Here is a 20,363-nt window from a genome sequence, read left to right as displayed (position 1 = left end):
TCAGAAATCTCATCCCAATTATAATTCAATGTACCATTACCTTCAATTTGATTAAAGATTTGTAAATAACAGATCAGTAATAAAACAAAGAAAAAGAAAAAGATTCCAATTTGTATACAATTATACATCAGTATAATCACTTTGAAGATTCCAATTCTAGATTATAATCACTATCTTCACTCTTTATTTGAATACTAGTATAGTGAATGTTGCAAGATGGAGTCGTGCAGTTTATATCATCATTCAAAATTTTGTTCAGTTCTAGTTAAGATTAACATTGTTGCTCTGATGCTCAATATATTTCGTATCAGTATGCATCTCAGGTTTGTTCATACAAGTTCATTATTGTTTAATAATATGTAACATTGAACAAACTCTAGCTAACGTATTCTTTCTTTGTCCACTAACAATAATTAATGTATTTGCTATTTCATCTAATCACCCAACAGTACTATATAAATCATGCACTTAAAATTCACTACATAGCCTTTGTATAAAGAAGGGTGCCCTATAAACAATGATAGCTAACTTAGAATTCAGACGCTCAAAATATAACTTTTTGGCTAACCGCATTCTAAAAAAAATAGCACAAAGAGAGATTAGGATATTCTAACCTGGGTTAGGAGGCCCTCTGTCGAGTTTCATAGAAGAGATAGTCATCTGACGAAGAAGATACGCAATGGAATTTGATTGATGTTTTGGTATTCCTAAAAGCCGTTTTAGGAAGATAGTTGAAACGTGGAGCTGTAAATAAGGAGTGGGTAACTGAGGTTTAAAAGCAAAAGACAAAAATACCCCGGCATGTGACACGCACGTGAGAGCCTTACTAACGGTGTTAGACGGAATGTTATATTTGGACCAAAATTAGTTGATTAATGAAACCCGATGACCAAAATTGGATATTTTTAAACCACGGGGGCAAACATAGTCATGACCCCAAACCACGGGGACCATTTATAACATTTGTCCGAATATTTAAACCGATCATTCCGATTAAAATCATACCGTGAAATTCACCAACTCTTTCAACTACACTCTCTTGTGTCTCATCCACAATAAAGTTTGACGCTTTGCTTCACGAGAGATAGTGCAATTAGGTATTCAGGTACGTCTTGTTGCTTATATGAATTATGAAACGACATTTGTGTAAGTTGGTTGAAAACGTGTTTTAATTTCTGTGTCTAGGCTAATTCGTGCTTGACTGCTTGGGTGTGCTAAAGTGTCATCGAGAATATTTAGAGCAGAATTTCAACTTTACTCGTGTAAAACCCAAAGAATTATTGGAGGCAATAAACCCCCCAAACCCAATACCCAAAACAACATTATCATAATGCTAAGCTTAACTACCTACATAATTGAAAAGACATTAGATTCTTCCTTTATGGTTTTGTATATTGGTTATGTGTGATGTAATGCAATGAAACCAAGCATGCGTTGCGAGTGAAAGGGAGAGAGGGTTCAATAAGAGCAGTGGGGACTATGGAGTTGGCAGACCCAGTTTACCTGCTTTCTTTTCTAATCATAACGGTCACTCTACTTCCCTCCACCTAATCAACAATGATCACTGTGTCGGTCTCCTCCTTCTTTTCCCTCCTTTATTATTTTCCCAATATTAACTAATCAATCACCTTAATTAAATAGTCAAGAGAGAGATTTAGTTGCTCATTAATCATGCTTCATAATTGTCTCCTGTTTTCTAATGCCTCGTTCGACCTGTCTCGGTGGGTGTCTGCCCCCACATCTCTCTCATTCATTATTAATCTGAGCTCTGGTTGGATATGTTTGCACACTCCGTATCTCTTCTGGTTATGGTAGATGAACTAATTAATATATTTTTGGGCCTTGGAAAGCTCATTTGTTGTCTTGGGGTCATTTTCTGATGCTTGTTTTTGTTTTTTGGGTACCCATTTCGTGCAGTATCTGGCAATGTCAGCTTCTTGACTACTTGTTCGTTTCTTGTTCGCCTTCATTCATATCTCTCCTTTTTATTAATATAAGAGATATGAATGGAAAGAAATGATTGTTTACTCTAGAGTTGAAGCTACTCTATTATAGATAAACAGGTCAACTTTCTACTTCGGTCAGAAATTTGTGATCACATCCTCCATATTTTGCTCTCTCTCTCTCTCTCTGAACTTCACATTCTGGGTGTGAATTGCCTCTCTTCAACAACCCATGAATTCCCGAAGGTAAATTGCAAGGTTTAACAGGTTTTGCATTACTGATATGAGTGAATTTGAGCTAGTGTTTCTTTGCTGATATTGATGGTGAATTTGCAGAGCTTCTGATAATGGGCTTCTTCAAAATATACTTGGCAAGTCTCCTAGACTATTCTCCTACTTTAACCCTGTAAGTTTTTCTTGCATTTCAGGCTATTCATATCTGTTCTAGTTGATTCTTTCTATTGACATAGATTAGTCAGTCACAAGTTTGTTTCAATTTAAGAGAAGTCCTTGGGATTTAGGAGGCTCCAACTCTGGTCCTCTCTCCTCTTCACTTTTAATAAGTTTGGTTCGGGAAAGTTGGAGTTAAGACATAGTTCAATGGATCTCACACCTTGCTTCTTATCGCAGTACCAAAACATCTAAGTACTTGGTTGAAGCTTTGCAGTAGTAAATGCTATGAAGTCGATTTATATTTCGCAATTCATTTTGACAATGAGTTTAGTGGATCCTGCATACCATGTTTAGGATATGATGGACTTGAAATAGTTCATATTGCTAAAAAAACAAAGGTAGATATTAATGGTTGATCGTTGCCCCTGGCGTGATACTGACACATTCTTTGTATCTTTTCACATAGATTGCACAGTTGGACAGGATTTTACCTGACCAGGCTTCCCTTTGTTGTGACTCGGAGAAGGCACTGTGTTGTAGTGTCATCAACTCTTCTGCAGATGACACTCCAACACCGAAGGTTTGTGTTTATACACCCATCTGATGGCTTTAATAGCTCTCAAAAGAGCAATCTCTCTGCTGTAGTTTCAGTGTTACATTTGCTTGTTTGATAATTAAAATTTGGCATTTGGGTTGTGAAACAGTCTTCTGCAGAGCTGGAGGAGGAGATTGCCACACTTGAGCTTGAGATTTTGCATTTAGAACGCCATCTTCTTTCACTATATAGATCAGCTTTTCAAGGATGTGCCTTTCCAAGTACCCCGGATAGCCATTTACAATTTATGACACGATCGCCATTAAAAGTTGTACAGAAGCAACCACGTTCCAGTTTGGAGTTGCAAATGCACAGAGGTGGACCTTTCCATCATGACCAAACTTCCCCTTCACATAGTCGGTTCCACTCAGATCATCACAGCAGTGCCACCAGCATAAAAGCAACACCTAAAAGGGTAAATATTCCTGGCAAGCGAGATTAGATTTATAGATTAAACAGATCATAATCATTTACTCAACTCTTCTCTCTGCCTGGCTGTTGGAGTTTCTACAATACCATGCCTGTTTTATTTTATTTCCATTATAGAATATGCTATTCAAGTTATGATTTTTCTATAATTAATTGTTTGTGCACTTGCAGGACCAGAAAACCGCTGATTCTCGTCATCGCAGTCGCAGCCTTGGGGATCATCTAGGTGCTTCTCGCATTGATAGTTCCCTTAATACTCCGGATAGAGTTTCTGAAGATATTGTAAGATGCATCTCTTCTATATACTGCAAACTTGCCACTCCCCAAGCTCAAGTTGCACTATCAGCTTCTCCTACTTCATCCTTGGCTTCATCAAGTATATTTTCTTCAAAGAATCCTTGTGACAGCTGGAGTCCACATTGCAATGACGATGCTACAACAGATCATGAAGGGTTCAAAGATAATAATGGACCATACACTACAATGATAGAAGTGTTGAAGATATGCTTAGACGATGACAGCTTCAATTATGCTGCTCAAATGCTACAAAATTTCAGGTTGTTCACATGAAGATAAATACATATTCTTCTTTTGGTAAAACAAAGCCCTGTGGACTACTAATTACATCATGTGTTTTTGCCTTGAATTTTTGGTCTGGTTGAGATTTCAAGACTGCTATAGAGTTCTGATATTCTCTCAAATGTGCTATGATTCAATGCTCCATAGGTCATTGGTTCGAAGTCTTGAGAAGGTTGATGTTCTGAAGATGAAGCGTGAAGAGAAGCTTGTATTCTGGATTAATATTCACAATGCCTTGGTGATGCATGTAAGCTTCCTGATCTTTTTTTATTTTTTGGTGAATTATGCTTCCTGATCTTAGAAATATTATGTTTTTGATTTTTAATTCATCTTTGTCTCCACTAGAACTAGAAATCATAAAATTTATTTATTTTTTGGCTGATTCAAACTTGAGTTCATAATGATAACTTCTACTGTGAAACTTACTGCTCTATAGGAAAGTGATTATGGTGAAACAGAATATTCTAATATCACGAGTATTACTTTTCTTGTGCTCTATGTGAAATGTGAAAAAAAAAATATCGAGAATATTACAATCAATATTGAATATTATATATTGATAAAGATGGCCAGAAGATTGGCCATAAGTTGTAGATCATGTCAGGTAAGGCTGATGAAATTTCTTTTGCAGGCATTCTTGGCATATGGAACACATAATCGTGCGAAAAGTACTTCAATTTTGAAGGTAGAAGTTGCGTACTTTGCTATTATTATGTATTTCAGCACATTGAACAGCAGTAAAAGCACTACTGACTTTTTAATTTTTCAGGCAGCCTACAACATAGGGGGACATTTCATAAATGCATATGTCATACAGAGCTCCATTTTAGGAATTCGAGCACACCATGCAGCACCGGTATGCACTCTTCTTTGAAACTCTTCCTACCTATATGGTCTGTGTGCTTTATGACTCTCAACATTGCTGGTGGTATAAATTTGTGACAACTAGATGATAATCAGGGAGCAAGTCTGATTGTTTTATAGTCATATAACCAAATAGCATCTGAGCATGAAAATTGGTGTGTTCTTCTGCAACACCTTTGTAAATCAATGGACAGAAAAACTTAAAGTGGCCCATCTTTCCACCCTAAAAGAAGTCTGCTTCTTTTATTCAAAGGACCATACTTAATGATCCCTTTTACATGAGGTGTCCTTCTGGAGAGCTGCATGGTATGGATGGCTCTGCCCCATGAAAATAATTAATGTGTTCCTGTTTCGGTCAAACGGCAATTCGATTTTGCTGATAGCATGTCAAGCAACCATCATTTTGAAGTCAATTTGATGCCTATCCAGCATTTCACAATCTCATTTCCTGTACGGGAACAATTTCACTTATATCTGAATACTATTTCAATGCAGTGGCTACAATCATTGCTGCATTCAGGAAAGAAGTTCAAGACAGGGAGCTTGAGGCACATTTACGCTCTAGAATACCCTGAGCCACTAATCCACTTTGCTCTATGTTCTGGGGCTTACTCTGACCCAGCGGTAATTGTTTCTTTTCTTTCTAAAATGATTTATTAGTTGCAGATTTATCTAGCTCTATGCCTAGACTTGAAATAGTTATGGCTCCTTATAAGTTAATAACTTTGCATCTATAGTCTGGTCTCAAACAGTTGTGCTTTGCTGGATGTAGGTTCGAGCATACACCGCAAAGAGTATATTCCAGGATCTGAAACTTGCTAAAAGAGAATTTATTCAAGCCAGTGTCTACACAGATAATGATACAAAGGTTTACCTCCCAAAAATTCTTGAGTACTTTGCAAAGGACATGTCACTATGTATCCGTGGACTCTTGGAAGAAATAGAGGAATGTCTCTCAGAAATTCAAAAGAAAGCTATGAAGGGGAGGCTTGAGGACAAGTCTGTACATTGGCAACCTCAAAGCTCAACATTTCGGTATGTGATCCATGAGGAATTAGCCACCGTAAGAATAGCAACTGAATAATTAAATTTTCTTTTTGTGCAAAATTTCCCAGTCTTAGAATCGGTCTATGATACCAGTACATGAAAGTATATAGGCATTGAATTACTTGTACAATCCACTGATCAAATTAATCCATTAATCCATACAAAACTTATTAGAGGATTTGGATCATCCTGAGCTTGTACTTGGTCTTGGTCTAAATCTATTTATTTTAGACTTACACTCCAATTATTTTTTGTAAAATTGAGATGAACCTCTAGACCTAAAAAACAACTTAGTTTCGGACATAAAAGGTCGATCATGCAGTTTCGGACTTTAGAAGGAGGATCTTATTCGAAAAAGTTGATTCGACTCTTTTTTTTTTTTTTTTTTTCTTTTGATCTAGAAGAAAGTGAATTCATGGTCACAAATTCGCGTTTCGAATCATGTTCAACGAAACTTTGGACGTCATATCACGTAATATATCACGAGAGCAATACAAAAATATTAGGTCTCGATTTTGTCATGAGCTGTTGATACAATGATATGCAGAGACAAGAAATAATTAAATACTAGCGCTGTAAAACCCTCTGCAGCAGCCGAACCCCTAGAAAATCCAAAACCCTGTGTTTACGTCTCTCTCTGGTTCGATGACAACGGTGGATTAAATGGCGGTGAGGCTAGCTTCCTCGTCGGCTCTGGCTGAGGGCAAAGGCCCCGTTGACTTGCGTTTGTCTAAACAATTTTTAGCTGTTTACTTAAGAATGAGGCTATGAGTTCTTAGCATGAAATTATGTTTGAATAAATAAATTCAGATTGCTCATCCACTTTTTTTTTTTTTTTTAAGGAAATAGGTCAGCCCTTTCATTAAGATTCAGCAAGCAGTACAAAAACAAAATACTCCTATGGGGTCGACAGAAAGAATCGTTCCTTAGAACCTCATGAAACCCTATTCTAGAAGAATAACATCCCAAAAAATCCCGAGTACACCCACATTTTAGGAAATTCACGCACCATTATTCTAACAAAACCTAGAAACCTCGAAGTTTACAATAAAAATGTTCCAACTAAGGCTCTGGTTTTTGCGACCCAAACAGAAATTAAACAATGCTATGGGCCAATATGACCCAATTCATAGGTGGAGCAGAGAGAAAGCATGTACTCTCAACCCCCAGTCCAGAGACAAACCAGGCCCTAAAAAGTCGTAGGACCCAATCCATCCACCTCCAGTCATGCGACAGGCCCTCTAGCCAGTTGCCGGCCCAGTAGGGCGAAATAGCTAAGGCCACCCCACAAATTCCTCCATAGCCCAGCCAGCCACCGTGGATCGCAACCGACGAGATTGCACCATCTCCAGGATCGAAAGGCACCCAAGTCAGCGCCAAATCTTGATCACCTCGAATCAATTTCCGATCAATTCCAGTACATTCTCAAGCAATGAAAAAACCAGATCCGAGATCGGGACAAAGCCGATCGGAGACGCCCAGCACAACCAGGTCACCCAAGCTTTGATCGGTCCCCTGATCTGGTCGGATCAACCCAACTCCGGCGACACTTCAACGATGCAACGAGTCCCCAGTGCCGACGGTACGATCATCCTCCAATTCCCTCGATCCAAAACCAGCAACTGACTTGAACCCCAACCATCTGTCAACCAACATGTCCGCCCTACGACGACACCCATCCATCTCTGAGAAACCAACCGGACAACTCCGATCCGTGACCCAGTCCGCCACACAGTCAGAGCACGGCCCTATAGATATCACCAGAACAACAGACCTGCCATCCCAGACAACCACCGGGAGCCAAATCCACGACGACTCTCCTAACAACCAGTCGAAAACAATAAGAAAAAAGAAACAATTAGCCACAAGGCTAGCAGTGGCCATGGCCATCAAAGTTTGAAAATTTTGGAAATTTTGTCGAAGGTGAGAGGCTGACGATAAACCCTAGCAGAGCGCTAGGTCGATAGATTGCTCATCCACTTATTCAAGCTTTTAAATTTCTGTTATTAATTAATCTTTGTTTAAGATTTTGTTATTATCTTGTAAGTTAAAGTTTTAGAATTTTCTGCTTCAAAGGAAGCCTTTTTTACTGTGTTTTAAAAACATGCCCGTTTTAGTAACCGTTAGGCAGGAGGCCGCTAGGTGAAGTTGTGGCATGTTGAAAGCTAGTTTATTTTTATTTCAAAACTTAGAACATGTTTTCCTAAGAGTTGGTAAAAATTAAAATTTGCTTACGTCAGCATAGGATATAGATGTCACTATCTTAAAAGTAAATACCATTTTAAGGGCTAGTTTGGGATTGCTCTGACTTATAAAAAAAAAACTGCTGCTGCTGTGTTGTGAGAATAATCAGCTGTGAATTAAAACAGTTTTGTGTTTGGTAAATAATATTTTTAAAAGTGTTGTCAGTACATAAAACAACTGCAGAGTATGTTTTGATCCACAGCAGTTTCTAAAAGCAACCTCTGGGCTGCTTCTAAAATCTGCTGTCAGTGACCTATAACTTTCAATTAAAGTTGCTTTTTATTTATTTACCAAACACAATAAAATCTAAAATTTTGAACAAAAGCTGATTTTTTAAAAAGTGAAGCAATCCCAAACGGGGGCCTAAGTCTTTTCCTAAGAGATTTGTGTGAGTGGGCACAATACAAACCAAGTGGTCTAAGAAGGCAAAATACAGAGTGATTTTGGGAAATGAGGAAAACCCCTAAAATATAAGGAGTGTGAAGCAAAATTATTTTTATTTATTTTTTATAGAGGCGTTTGTTAACAGTACGTTAAGAGAATGAGTTTTAATTTATTATGATTGTACACGTGTCAACAAGTTCTTGGAAAGTCAAACCACGTCAGCTTGATAAAGTGGTTTGAAGAGAGAATGGACTAGGTTGATTTTGTCACAAGCCATTGATATAATGATATACAAGGACAAGTGGCGTTGTTTTATTTATTGGTAGATGGTGCTTATACTGAAGCATCAAAAAAGGAAAGAGATGCGAATGACACGGATCAATAGACCAATTCTTTAAATGCATATATATCTGAAACATAACGCCTACTCCGGTCTTTACTCGATGAGATCTCATATATTTAATTCTAAATCAAGGGGATAAACATAATCATACTAAATTAGAGCTCATTGTTCTGGCATAGTTAAGATTTACAATTTTGTCAGTGATGGTAATTATTAATTGCATACGTTGTTCATTTGTCTTTCCTAATATCCAATATTCTCTCAATATTTGGCTTCTTGTTCAATTGTTGTTCATGTAGATTCATTTTGTCATTCTTGTTAGCCGACAAGGAAAGGTGAGGCTGACTAAATGGTTTTCAACCTATTCCCAGAAAGAAAGATCCAAGGTACAATCTTAGTCACTCGATCAAATAATCTTAATACAGTCTCCACTCCATTACGTAGGTACACATAATTCTATCACTTTTAACTATTGTAGCTATGGATTGTGTCACCACTCTAATAAGACTAGATCAACAATATACATTTGTTTCTTTGCAATTGCAAATTCATTAAGTTTTCATCATGAAGTAGGATGATGATATTTTGTCCCCACTCCTGCTGCACTATTACTTTTGCATGTTTAGGAAACTTAGTTACTTCTATGAGTCATTTTATCAAACACATGCATACATAGCGATCATAAAAAATTAAGCAACAATAAAGGGTCAACATACCCCTTTAATTAACTTATTTGACTTTCTACCATGCCGAAGTTATTGTAAATTATGTACATATTCAATTCATATCTATATATGGTACAACAGTGCATCAAACCCCTGAACTGTTGATACCTTTTTGTTTGACAACTTAAAATCAATTGATCGACAACACTTGCTTGTTTTGCACTTGTACATATTACATACCAACATTTACTTCTTGAAAGCTTAGGATAGAGCAATATGCACTTTCTTAAAAGCTTCTTGTAAATGTGAATCAATGAATTTTGTTGTTGTTGTTTTCAACGAAACACTCTAGTTCCTCAGCATTGTTTCCTAAAGAGACCATATTAGTATCCCCTAAGACATTTTATCAAACACATTACCCTAACTAATGTATTAAATATGAGAGAAAGGTTAAAACAACCCTTGTATATAACTCATTTCAGACTTACATAGCTATTATTGTCCCAAGTATGTATTTGATAATTTGGCTCACATCTTACAGCACAAAAGTATAGCACCCTCAACTTAAAGGAATTAGTGGAGCGGTATCTAGAGATTGAAGTTTTTCCATTGTTACATGCTAGCTAATAGTTACGATTGCAAACTTTTATGGAAAAAAAAGGTAATGCGGGAATTGAGTGGTATAATACTCAATCGAGGCCCCAAGCTGTGCAACTTCATAGAGTGGAGAGGACTTAAAGTTGTCTATAAAAGGTTGTGCACCTATATATGGCTTACCTCATTTGAATTTTAACATGCTAGTTGTTGTGTTTCTCTATATATAGTTATAACTAACTGGTTTAGTTGGTTTATATATGCACTGGAATGTACTTCATCAGATACGCGAGCCTCTATTTCTGTATGTGTATTGACCAAGAAGACAATGAACTGGAGATTCTTGAAATAATTCACCATTACGTTGAGATACTTGATCGATATTTTGGCAGCGTACGTAATTAAGCTTTCTTGATTGAATTGTTAGGGTTTTTTCCTCTCTTGCAATTAATGACTAATAAAGACAAGCATGTTACTAATAGCTACTAATAGTTGTAATTTATTTTGGTGTTTAATGATCTGCCTTTTGGTCTACCAAATAGGTTTGTGAGCTGGATTTGATTTTTAACTTCCACAAGGTATTCTTTTTGTTTTTATTCATCTTCACATATCTCTAGCCTCTCATTTAGTTTCAAAGTTTGAAAAGAGTACTTGAAACTTGCAGGCTTACTATATACTAGATGAACTTCTACTTGCTGGTGAGCTGCAAGAGTCAAGTAAGAGAGCAATAGGACGAATGATAGCTATACATGTAAGTATTATATATATATATATATATATATATATTCAGATGCTAATGTATAGTGTATACTTTATAATAGGGGAATCTAAAAAATGATATATAATTCGAATCATGGAATAATTAAATTATAGTGAGCTTGAAAAAGTTGTTGTCACTGTAACCTACCAACTAGTTAATATTTGAGCTCTCCAAAATATGTATAGTATACACACTATAATGGAATTTTCAGATATTGTTGAAGTATAAAGATTGAGTTTGATGAACACAGGATCGATTTGTGGAGGCTGCTAAAGAGGAGGCCAGTTCAATAAGCAATTTACTCGCACAAGTTAATATGTAGGAGCTTCAATTCTTTTAAAGGAATACTATATTTATTTATTTATTTATTTTCTTTTACCAAAATCCTCCTTTAACTTTGAGTCATTATTACATTTACCAACTCAATTGTCATTTCTTTGATGAATTGTACACAATGACTACCAATATATATATATATATATATATATATATATATATATATATATATATTCAGTGGCGGAACCAGGATTTGATCTTGGGGGGGTCCAGTCCAGACATAAAGTGTCGATCTTATAACCGAATTACTATAACGTAAGTTAGAAGTTAAAAAAAAAATATATTATAACAATAATCTAAAAATCTTATTCAATAGAATTCTTAAGCGGTAAGCCTACAATCAAGAAAAAATAAACAATAATTCGTACGAAAATTAAAAAATTTTAACTAAAAGGATGAATACAATACAATTTCAAATTAACCATATATCTCAAAACATAACTCGACGTTTTTGCATGTCTCGAAAGTAAAAAAAAAATTTTTAAGGTTAACTGAGTAGAAAGAGGGATTGCAAACCCCAACTTATAGAGATAGCAGTGAAAACTCTAATCATATAGAAATACTTATTTATTACTATTTTGACTTTTTTCTCTTATTTTATTGATTCTTCATAAACCGAATATTATTGTTTTTATTTTTTAAATATAAATCTGACAATTACGTTGGTGGGTTTAGAGAGTGGGAAGGATTAATATTTTATATATTTATGTACAATTGAATTGGGGGGAGGGGGGTCCACTTGCAGAACACAAACATATAATCCTTAGTTTAATTAATAATCTCATACAATCATACGTATCTGTCAAAAAGCTAGGGGGGGTCCGGACCCCGTCAGACCGAATGACGGGTCCGCCCCTGTATATATTGTGTAGGTGTATGTGTGTACATGAGCCCCAATTAGGTTTTTTGCAACTGGGTTCATTATAGCATAAAAGTCGGTTTTACTGCACCATCTATCTTTTGTTATTGCTGACAACAGCTTATATTTGTCCAAAAATATGTACATGAGTGTCAACACTTGACACATACATATGATTTTTCAACTATAGTTGGGAAAGAAAACTAGACATTTTAAGATGCATTAGTGGTTGGATTTTCATGCAAAGTGGTGGTATTGCAACATGTTTTCTAAAGTACAAGGAAAACTAGTACTTGTGAATTACACGAGCTATCTTTGTATGTATTTCATGATTGTCTTTAAATGTCAAGGGGTGCAAGGCAATCCAAGGTGAGTAATTTTGGTTGGGGAAAAGGGAAATGAAAGAAGTGACCGGTCAATCACTGGTGTAAATGAGAGACATGGTGTAAAAGAAAAGAACAAAGCTAAATAGTTTTAATCAAGTCATGCAAAAATGATAATTATTGGGGTGAAGCATAATGTTACGTGCAAAAGGATAATTTTTGGGTTTACCTAACTCAGACTTAAAAAAATAATAAATAAATAAATAATCTCTAATTCAACCAGCTAATGACATGTTGTTTGCCCTAATCTTACTTCATTCTTTTTGAACAATTGCAACTCTTTATCTCCATCTAACGTCCCAACTTTTCAAACAAAGTTCACGACTAGCGAATGGAGGCCTTATAATGAGTACTTAAGGTGTTGGGATCGTCAATACCAAGTGTAGGAGTTGTATATATGGTACAATAAACTCGAAAGTACGAGTGTCGAATCCAATAAAAGCAGTGTAAATATTCATATAGTTAATTATTTATAATAAGAAAACAATACAAAACATTTGTTTAAACAAAAGGTCAATGATTTTTACTTGAGATTCCACCTTTCATATACGCTAACCTTCATGCATGTGCAAAAGAACTGCACTCGTGCGTCTGTAATTTCATTTTACATTTGTAAATGTAGTAGTAGCACATGCAATTTCATGTTACAATTATACCCATTTGTCTCAACCAATAACCTTTTTAATATATAGTTTGTTACACTGGAAATAAGTGAAATAAATCTTGCAAAACTAAGTAATAGAAAAGTCATGAATTATAACTATGACAATACATGAAATCATTTCGACTTAAGCTAAAAAGAGCCTTTATCACGCAATAATACCATTTAAACCTACAAAAAGCTACATAACCACCATTCTTTTAGTTGAGCATCTTGCAGCATCGCAATTTGTTCCCATCACCAAATACATTTTCTCTTGGAAAGGGACAAGCTCTAGGCTTTGTATTCTTTCCAATGGTGATTACATTTTGAAGTCATGGAAAATCTCCTGAAGCAACTATGTACTAACAACGGTTTCCTTAATGCTTCTCCTATAATGACTTCTATATGCTCCTGGTTTACCCAATAGCAACCACGATAATAATGTCATCATCAAAAGTAATGAAACAAACCAGTCAGATTTCTTAGTTGAGTTCTTCCTATATGTTAATTATAAGAAGATATAAATGTATATGACATATATCAATAACCAGATACATTCAGTACCTTTTAACATGTGAAAGCACAAGGAATCTTATAACATCATATAACTCAATGAAACTCATCTAGGTGAAGAACAAACTAACAAAAACTTAAGCAAGTACTTCCAATTTGTCCTCCAGTATTCAAAATATTTGATCATGTTGAAGAAGAACTATTTTAACTATTTTAACATTAATAAAAAAGATGATCGCATTATTTACACTTTTTTGTTTTATTCATTAATTGAAAAGTGATGTCTACACATTTTTCTAGAATTGCATGTTCGTTTTTAGTCTAGTTGTTCTTTCTTTGACCATACCTAAAACCATTTCATTTTGACTGAATTTTAACAAATATCGTAGTAACTATTTTTGTTTTTAACATCTCTAAAAGTTATTTAAGCTATGAAGACATTCTCATTTCAAATAACTTTCCTCACACCCATCGCTCTTTCGCTTTTTTCCAAATACCTACCTTGAATTCCACTTAGTTTTCTCATTACAATGGAAATTAATCTCAATGTCCTTGAAGGCCCAGACAGCTTACCCCTACTTCTAGTTTCAAATAACCCTAATTCCAACCCTTATGTTCAACGGCTTATGAAATCACATTACATTTCCAAAGTTAGAATCGTTCACCTCCTAATTCTAATGGTTACCTTTTGGGCAGTCTTGTCCTTGCCTTCTTTTTTCACCTCCATGTCCTTGGTTCACCAAACTCCAAGTTTCCAACTCAACTCTCTTTTCCTTTCTAACTTTATCATCTCAAACACAACCTTCGGGGCTAACTGGGATATAACTCTTAAAAGAGAGAACCCCAACGTGGTCATGAATATTCACTTCGACTGCATAAAGAGCTCGATTTCGTACAAAGACAACTCTCTTGCAATCTACTCGACAGAGCCATTTAAATTAGGATATAGGGAGCATAGACTTGTGCACTTGAAGATATCAAAGTATCAGACAACGACAAAGAATGGATGGGTTTTGGATGAGATCAATAGGTAATGAGATGAGAATGGAGCTGTGAGTTTCAGCCTCACAAAAACAATAGGCATGAATGATGCGTTTTATTGTTTTGGGTTGTGGCTTTTGGAAAACAAATTAGTGTGGAAATGTTGATTTCGATTTGTTTTGAAAAGCGTTGAGATTTGGGAAAAGTGTTGAGATTTGTGTATGAAAACAATACGCATGGAATGATGCTTTTTATTGTTTTGTGTTATGGCTTTTCGGAAAACAATGATTATGGAAATGTTGATTTCGATTGTTTTCAAAAGCGTTGCGATTTGTGTAATGTTTTTGAGTCCTGTGCGACTGCTTTAATGATTTGCTCCAAGGGACTGTGCGGTCCGAGGAACGAAGGTCTATGACCTTGGGCAGAATATCAGGTAATCACATCTTTGGCCGGACGAGTGGTTACATTTTCAGTTAGAGCTCTAATCTGTCTGTCATATAGGTAATTCATGGGGTAACGAGAATTGGTTATTGATAACTCATGACATTACGTGTTTTTAGGGAACAAGGTGTGAGTTGCTTCCTTATTAACTGTTTTTAAGGGGACAAGGTGCAAGTTGTTTTCCTTATTAACGATTTGATAGAAATCAATGTGTGAGTTGCTTTCTATGGTACGATTTGGTACGATTGATAGAAATCAAGGTGTGAGTTGCTTTCTATGGTACGATTTGGTACAATTATTAGAATTCAAGGTGTGAGTTGTTTTCTATGTTATATTTGATAGAAATCAAGGTGTGAGTTGCTTTCTATGGTACGATTTGGTACAACTGATAGAATTCAAGGTGTGAGTTGTTTTCTATGTTATATTTGATAGAAACCAAGGAGTGTGTTGTTTTCTATGTTTCGTTTTAAAAGAAACCAAGGTGTAAGTTGCTTTCTTTTATTTCGATTTGAATGGGAATTAAAGTGTGAGTTGTTCTCCTTTATTTCGTGTTTTAAGGGATCAAAGCGTGATTTGGTTTCTTGATTGAAACGTGCGGGGTTCATCCCGTGATTTTGCTGTGAGTTGTTTTGAGTTACTCATCCGGGCTTGTAAAAGCTTACCGGGTTTGTTGTGTGACAACCCGGTGCACTATTCAAACAGTGTAGAGGTTAATCCTGCAGGTCAGGGTAATCGTGGCTGAAGCTGAGGTAGCTTGTTGGCAGCAGAACAGCTGAGGTAGCTTGTTGGCAGCAGAACAGGTAGGAAGCAAATTTGGTTGGCTTTGCCATTGTCATGACTTCCGCTATGTAGTAAACTCTGAGGAGCTTTTACGTTTTATCTTGTTGTTGACAATTTAATTCGTAAGCTTATGTAATATATGACTCTGTGGGCGGGTCAATATTGACATAGTGGGTTCAAGGCCTCAATACGTATGTAGTTTAAAGGGAAAAAGTTTCCAGGTGCTTGGTATTGATGGTTGAACGATCACGCATATGTAATTATGGGATTATATATCGATTTTTATTTGTGTTAAAAATCAGGGGCGTGACACTGTCGAATACAGGGGTGCATTAAGCCTAAACCCCTAATTACAATAAGCATCTAGAAATCGTCATGAAATAATATCAGGAGTCTCTACCAAAGAAATATATTCAACTAGGCATCAACTAGCAAAGAGTGCTCTACTGGCTATTCTATTTGTTTTGACATAGCGGTGACATAACGGAAATATAACTCGATATGTAACACGATTACAACGTAGCATGATTACCATAAGCACAGCTTTCCTACTATGTTGCCGCTGGAGGATAATTCCAACGACACTTAGCTTCACTCTGCGACTAGGTGGTAGCGACCATTTGACGAAGCAAATAACTCGCTGCCTAACTAGAGCATATAAGGCACATTGAGTGCATATACCGGCACAAGGCCCTACCAGTCCTACACAACAAGTGTAGACACTTATTTCACGCCAAAGACGTCACCAAAATAAATAACTGCAATAAATAAAAACATAAATAACATAACTAGCCAAGGCCGGGCCCAAAAGGAGGGCCCAAGCCCAAGCAACAATAGAGGGAAAAGGAAACCCACAAACTGCCAGCCGACCAATTGGCCCAAATCCACTACAGCCACTACCGCCGGACCTTGCACAGGACCGCCCTGCCGCCTTCGCCAGACCGCCGTCAGCGATATGTCAACGCGCCTAGGAGACCTGTCATCCCAGAACGAAACCAAACCCTGCAAAGAAACCATCTTTGTCGCACCATGGAGAAGCCGTGTGGAAACACGCCCATCCAGATCGGGATCAGATGATCCTAACTAGATCGGGTTGCTCCGATTAGCCCCTGGCCACGCCGCGCTGAATTCCTCACCGCCTGGTCGCTTCCAAGTCTGAGATCGTATCCGTTGAGTAGGCCATCGAAGAGAGAACCATAAGCCAACAGCCGCGATTTTCCCCTCCCTCACCTCACCTCACTGACATCCATTGGAATGAGAAACGTTGATGGAGAGACCCGGCCTCACACCTAACTCACGCGGAGCCTACCAATGGCCCGTCCGACGACGGCTAAGGGGCACGCTCCGGACAGGGGTGAAACCCTACTATCTTTCTCTTAAGCGCGTGCGGTGCGTTCTCCCAACTTGTAAAATTATGAGTTTTCCCTTTATAAGTGGGAGGTCGTGAGTCTGACTCACAAATGACTAATTGTTGTAATTCTCAGTTGTTAATCTAATTATAAAAAAAAAAAAAAAAACTTTGGGCTGGAGTAGAAATCTAGCAAAATAACAGTTGCCATGTTAGCTGTCAAATTCAATTTTGACACATTCTATTTGACATCTCCATCAGAGATGCTTTTATTTGCCTCTATATAACTATATTCAGTTGTGGCAAGAAAATCGAAAGTCTTGCCATGCAAGGTATAGACTTGCTCAATTAAGGGGTAGTTTTAAGAGATTGTGAGACAAGTTGATTTCAGCAACATGTATTAAATTTAAATGTTGAAATTATAATAATTAATTTATTCTTAGCCGTCAGATGCACTTGTCATTACAGTCCCTCAAAAATTATATCTTAAGTGAGCAGCCCTTATGCAAGGTATACTGTAGGTTACTTCACACTAGATATTCTTCCTTGCAGGTATGGTAAAAAAAAAAAAAAAAAAACATTTATTTGATTAAGTTAAATGAAAAATGAAAAAAAACAAAAATTAAAAATTAAAAATTGATGGAGAAGCCCTTATCCAGATGGCAACGCTCTCTCAATCCACTTCGTGGCCTCTCTAGGATATCCCTCGCTGCTCACTCTCCCCCTCCCTCCCTAGTTCCAAAATACTCTTATCAATCAATCGTCAATCTTTTACGCGACTCAGTGAGACTCCATTTGGTTGCGGCGGCATCAGGTGTGTCTCATATCTTAGATTATACATGGGTATTTGCTTGAATCATAGAATGATAAGTCTGCTTGGGGTTTCGATTCATTTCTCAAGTAGAGCTTGGGTTTGTTTGCTCTAAGAATCTGATATCTTAGTTGGGTTTTGATTGGGCTTTTTCCTCCTCCAGTTTCTTTGCGACTCTATGTGTAATGGAACTGGGTTTATTTTATATGTGTTCTCTTTGCTTGAATTCTGGAGTCAGCTTTCTCATTTGGTTTTGGCCTTTTGGTGCTTGTTTTCTTAATTTATCAGACATTTAGTATACTTTATATCAATTTCTTAAGCATATTTCACAATGTTATGCTGATTAGAGGACTTAACATATATAATTATGGAATCTTGGTTGAAAAATCCATACCAGCTCAACTTAAGCTCTTAAACCACATAGCGAGATGCATCTGCAGAAAATGCTTTTGCTACTACACATGCAGTCTACTTCAAGAGTCATAGGGGGAAAGGACATTGAGATTAGGTCGGCTTTCATTATCTCTAAAGAGATATAAAGGTTATTTTGTGCTCTCTCGATTACAAAATATACAAGATATTACAAGAGAGACAGATCAGTGTAGGAATATGTTTGGAAGAGAAAGTTGTGAAAAGGGCATTAGGAGTTTTTAAACTATTTTGATAATCTGATGTGTTTTTCTTTTTAAATTTGTCATGCTCTTATTGATTATTATACGCCCATTTCAGGCAAGTCTTTCTCAGCTGGGAGATTGCAGAACCAATTCCGTAGAGTAGTTTAGAGATAGGGCAAAATGACGGGTTCAATACTAGCTCTCACATCCTCCCTCTCTTCGCTCTCATTTTCGTCCCATGTAGCTCAGAAACCTACCACTGTTTCATTTCCCCGTTCCAGATCAGCCTCCATTGCAAACATATGTGGAACCCCTAGCCGTACCCCTCGGCTTGTTGTCTCTGCCACTGTAGCTTCTCCAGAGTTGGAAACTGTGAACCTCAAGAAATATGTGAAATCGAGGCTTCCTGGTGGGTTTGCAGCTCAGACAATCATTGGTACTGGTCGGCGAAAATGTGCAATTGCTCGTGTTGTACTCCAAGAGGGCACTGGCAAAGTTGTAATCAACTATCGTGATGCCAAGGTTTTTTTTCATTTCCTCATCTCTGACATTTTTAATTAGAGTTTTGGATTTGTTTTATGTTCATTCAAATGCATAATGTTCTGATGCTGTTTTTCCAGTGCTTGTAGACTTTGTTATTTTTTCAAGGAAAAAAAAGTTTTGCACAGTAGTGAACATCAATGATTTGTAGCATTCTGCCTTTTTCTTTTGAATTAGCTGTTTGCCAAGTACCTGTGAACGTCATGCATGGGGATTCTGATAGCATATTGCTTTTTTAAATTGGCGCTTACTCTGTCACAGTATCCTGCTAGTCATCTTGTTTTACTGTTTTTTGTTTATGGTGCTCTTTTCATGATGTGTAGGAATATCTTCAAGGCAATCCATTATGGTTACAATATGTCAAAGTTCCATTGGTTACTTTGGGATATGAAAGTAACTATGATGTGTTTGTCAAGGCTCATGGTGGTGGCCTTTCTGGTCAGGCTCAAGCTATATCGCTTGGCATTGCTCGAGCATTGCTTAAGGTAAGTGAGGACCACAGAAGACCTCTGAGAAAGGAAGGTCTGCTAACCAGGGACTCCAGAGTTGTTGAGAGGAAGAAACCTGGTTTGAAGAAAGCTCGCAAAGCCCCCCAGTTCTCAAAACGTTGATTTGGTGGTTTATTTAGTTTCCTTCCTTGTTATTTGTTATAGCTCGTTTCTATCAAAGATCTTGACTTTCATTGTAAATTCAGTTGAGATTCATATGTTATGGTTGCTGAAGATTTAGATTGATTTAGGCTCCATATTCAGGTCCAAACTCTTTTGAAAAAACTTTTGGTTTAGGCTCCTGAAGTTTTATGTACAACCCAAACATATGATGGCTTTATCAAGTAAATGTGAAAACAACTTTGTTAAGTATTTAATAGGGGTTTTGTCCATTTACACCATTTTTAGAGATTTTTTTCCCACTTACCCTATTAAGTTTTTTTAATTCTCTCTTACCCAAAACACTCTAAGGAAGTCTTCTCTAATACCCCATTAAGATTTTTTTTTTGTTTTTTAATTTTTTTTTTAATACCATTTTACCCTTACGTACCCCTTTGTTACTTAGAGAGAGAGAGAGAGAGAGAAACCAAGGGAGACTTCGCCGGAGCCCGGTCACTGGCCCGGTGACCGGATTCCGATCAACTTTCGCCGGATTCCGGTCACCGGCCACCGGAATTTGCTGAAAATCTCACCGGAAAGTTTTTTTGCCCCCAATAGACCTCTATTGCCCCCCCAATAGACGTCTATTGCTCCAATAGTCTACTGCCCCCCAATAGACGACTATCA

At 36.9% G+C, this 20,363-nt stretch overlaps 3 protein-coding genes across 3 annotated transcripts; all 3 read left to right on the top strand.

The window, feature by feature from the left end:
* The first annotated feature begins 1,682 nt into the window (after nt 1-1,682).
* Nucleotides 1,683-6,025, top strand: LOC133745346 (uncharacterized). The gene is made up of 11 exons (XM_062173404.1): nt 1,683-1,811; nt 1,918-2,189; nt 2,280-2,349; nt 2,803-2,916; nt 3,041-3,346; nt 3,532-3,917; nt 4,087-4,186; nt 4,571-4,624; nt 4,709-4,795; nt 5,299-5,427; nt 5,576-6,025. The coding sequence occupies exons 2-11, from the start codon at nt 2,176-2,178 to the stop codon at nt 5,885-5,887; spliced, it is 1,572 nt and encodes a 523-aa protein (XP_062029388.1). The 5' UTR covers nt 1,683-1,811; nt 1,918-2,175; the 3' UTR covers nt 5,888-6,025.
* Nucleotides 6,026-8,942: 2,917 nt separating this feature from the next.
* Nucleotides 8,943-11,310, top strand: LOC133706960 (AP-1 complex subunit sigma-2-like). The gene is made up of 7 exons (XM_062132506.1): nt 8,943-9,027; nt 9,121-9,207; nt 10,148-10,239; nt 10,365-10,473; nt 10,623-10,658; nt 10,745-10,831; nt 11,091-11,310. The coding sequence occupies exons 1-7, from the start codon at nt 9,025-9,027 to the stop codon at nt 11,160-11,162; spliced, it is 486 nt and encodes a 161-aa protein (XP_061988490.1). The 5' UTR covers nt 8,943-9,024; the 3' UTR covers nt 11,163-11,310.
* Nucleotides 11,311-17,779: 6,469 nt separating this feature from the next.
* Nucleotides 17,780-19,834, top strand: LOC133743813 (small ribosomal subunit protein uS9c). Its single transcript, XM_062171850.1, has 3 exons — nt 17,780-17,938; nt 18,665-19,071; nt 19,413-19,834. The coding sequence occupies exons 2-3, from the start codon at nt 18,730-18,732 to the stop codon at nt 19,698-19,700; spliced, it is 630 nt and encodes a 209-aa protein (XP_062027834.1). The 5' UTR covers nt 17,780-17,938; nt 18,665-18,729; the 3' UTR covers nt 19,701-19,834.
* Nucleotides 19,835-20,363: the final 529 nt, after the last annotated feature.

This window comes from Rosa rugosa, chromosome 4 (assembly GCF_958449725.1).
Source record: "Rosa rugosa chromosome 4, drRosRugo1.1, whole genome shotgun sequence".
Lineage (NCBI taxonomy): Eukaryota > Viridiplantae > Streptophyta > Magnoliopsida > Rosales > Rosaceae > Rosa > Rosa rugosa.
The sequence above is the reverse complement of the archived record's forward strand: the minus strand, read 5'-3'. Positions and strand labels throughout refer to the sequence as shown.

Bases quoted from the DNA above. Each gene is read 5' to 3' on its own strand.
- LOC133706960 (XM_062132506.1), top strand. The intron at 9,208-10,147 runs GTACAATCTTAG...TGGAAAAAAAAG, and splicing joins CCCAGAAAGAAAGATCCAAG to GTAATGCGGGAATTGAGTGG. The intron at 10,474-10,622 runs GTACGTAATTAA...TCTACCAAATAG, and splicing joins TTGATCGATATTTTGGCAGC to GTTTGTGAGCTGGATTTGAT.
- LOC133745346 (XM_062173404.1), top strand. The intron at 4,187-4,570 runs GTAAGCTTCCTG...TTTCTTTTGCAG, and splicing joins ACAATGCCTTGGTGATGCAT to GCATTCTTGGCATATGGAAC. The intron at 4,796-5,298 runs GTATGCACTCTT...ATTTCAATGCAG, and splicing joins GAGCACACCATGCAGCACCG to TGGCTACAATCATTGCTGCA.
- LOC133743813 (XM_062171850.1), top strand. From the start codon at position 18,730: ATGACGGGTTCAATACTAGCTCTCACATCCTCCCTCTCTTCGCTCTCA. The intron at 19,072-19,412 runs GTTTTTTTTCAT...CATGATGTGTAG, and splicing joins TCAACTATCGTGATGCCAAG to GAATATCTTCAAGGCAATCC.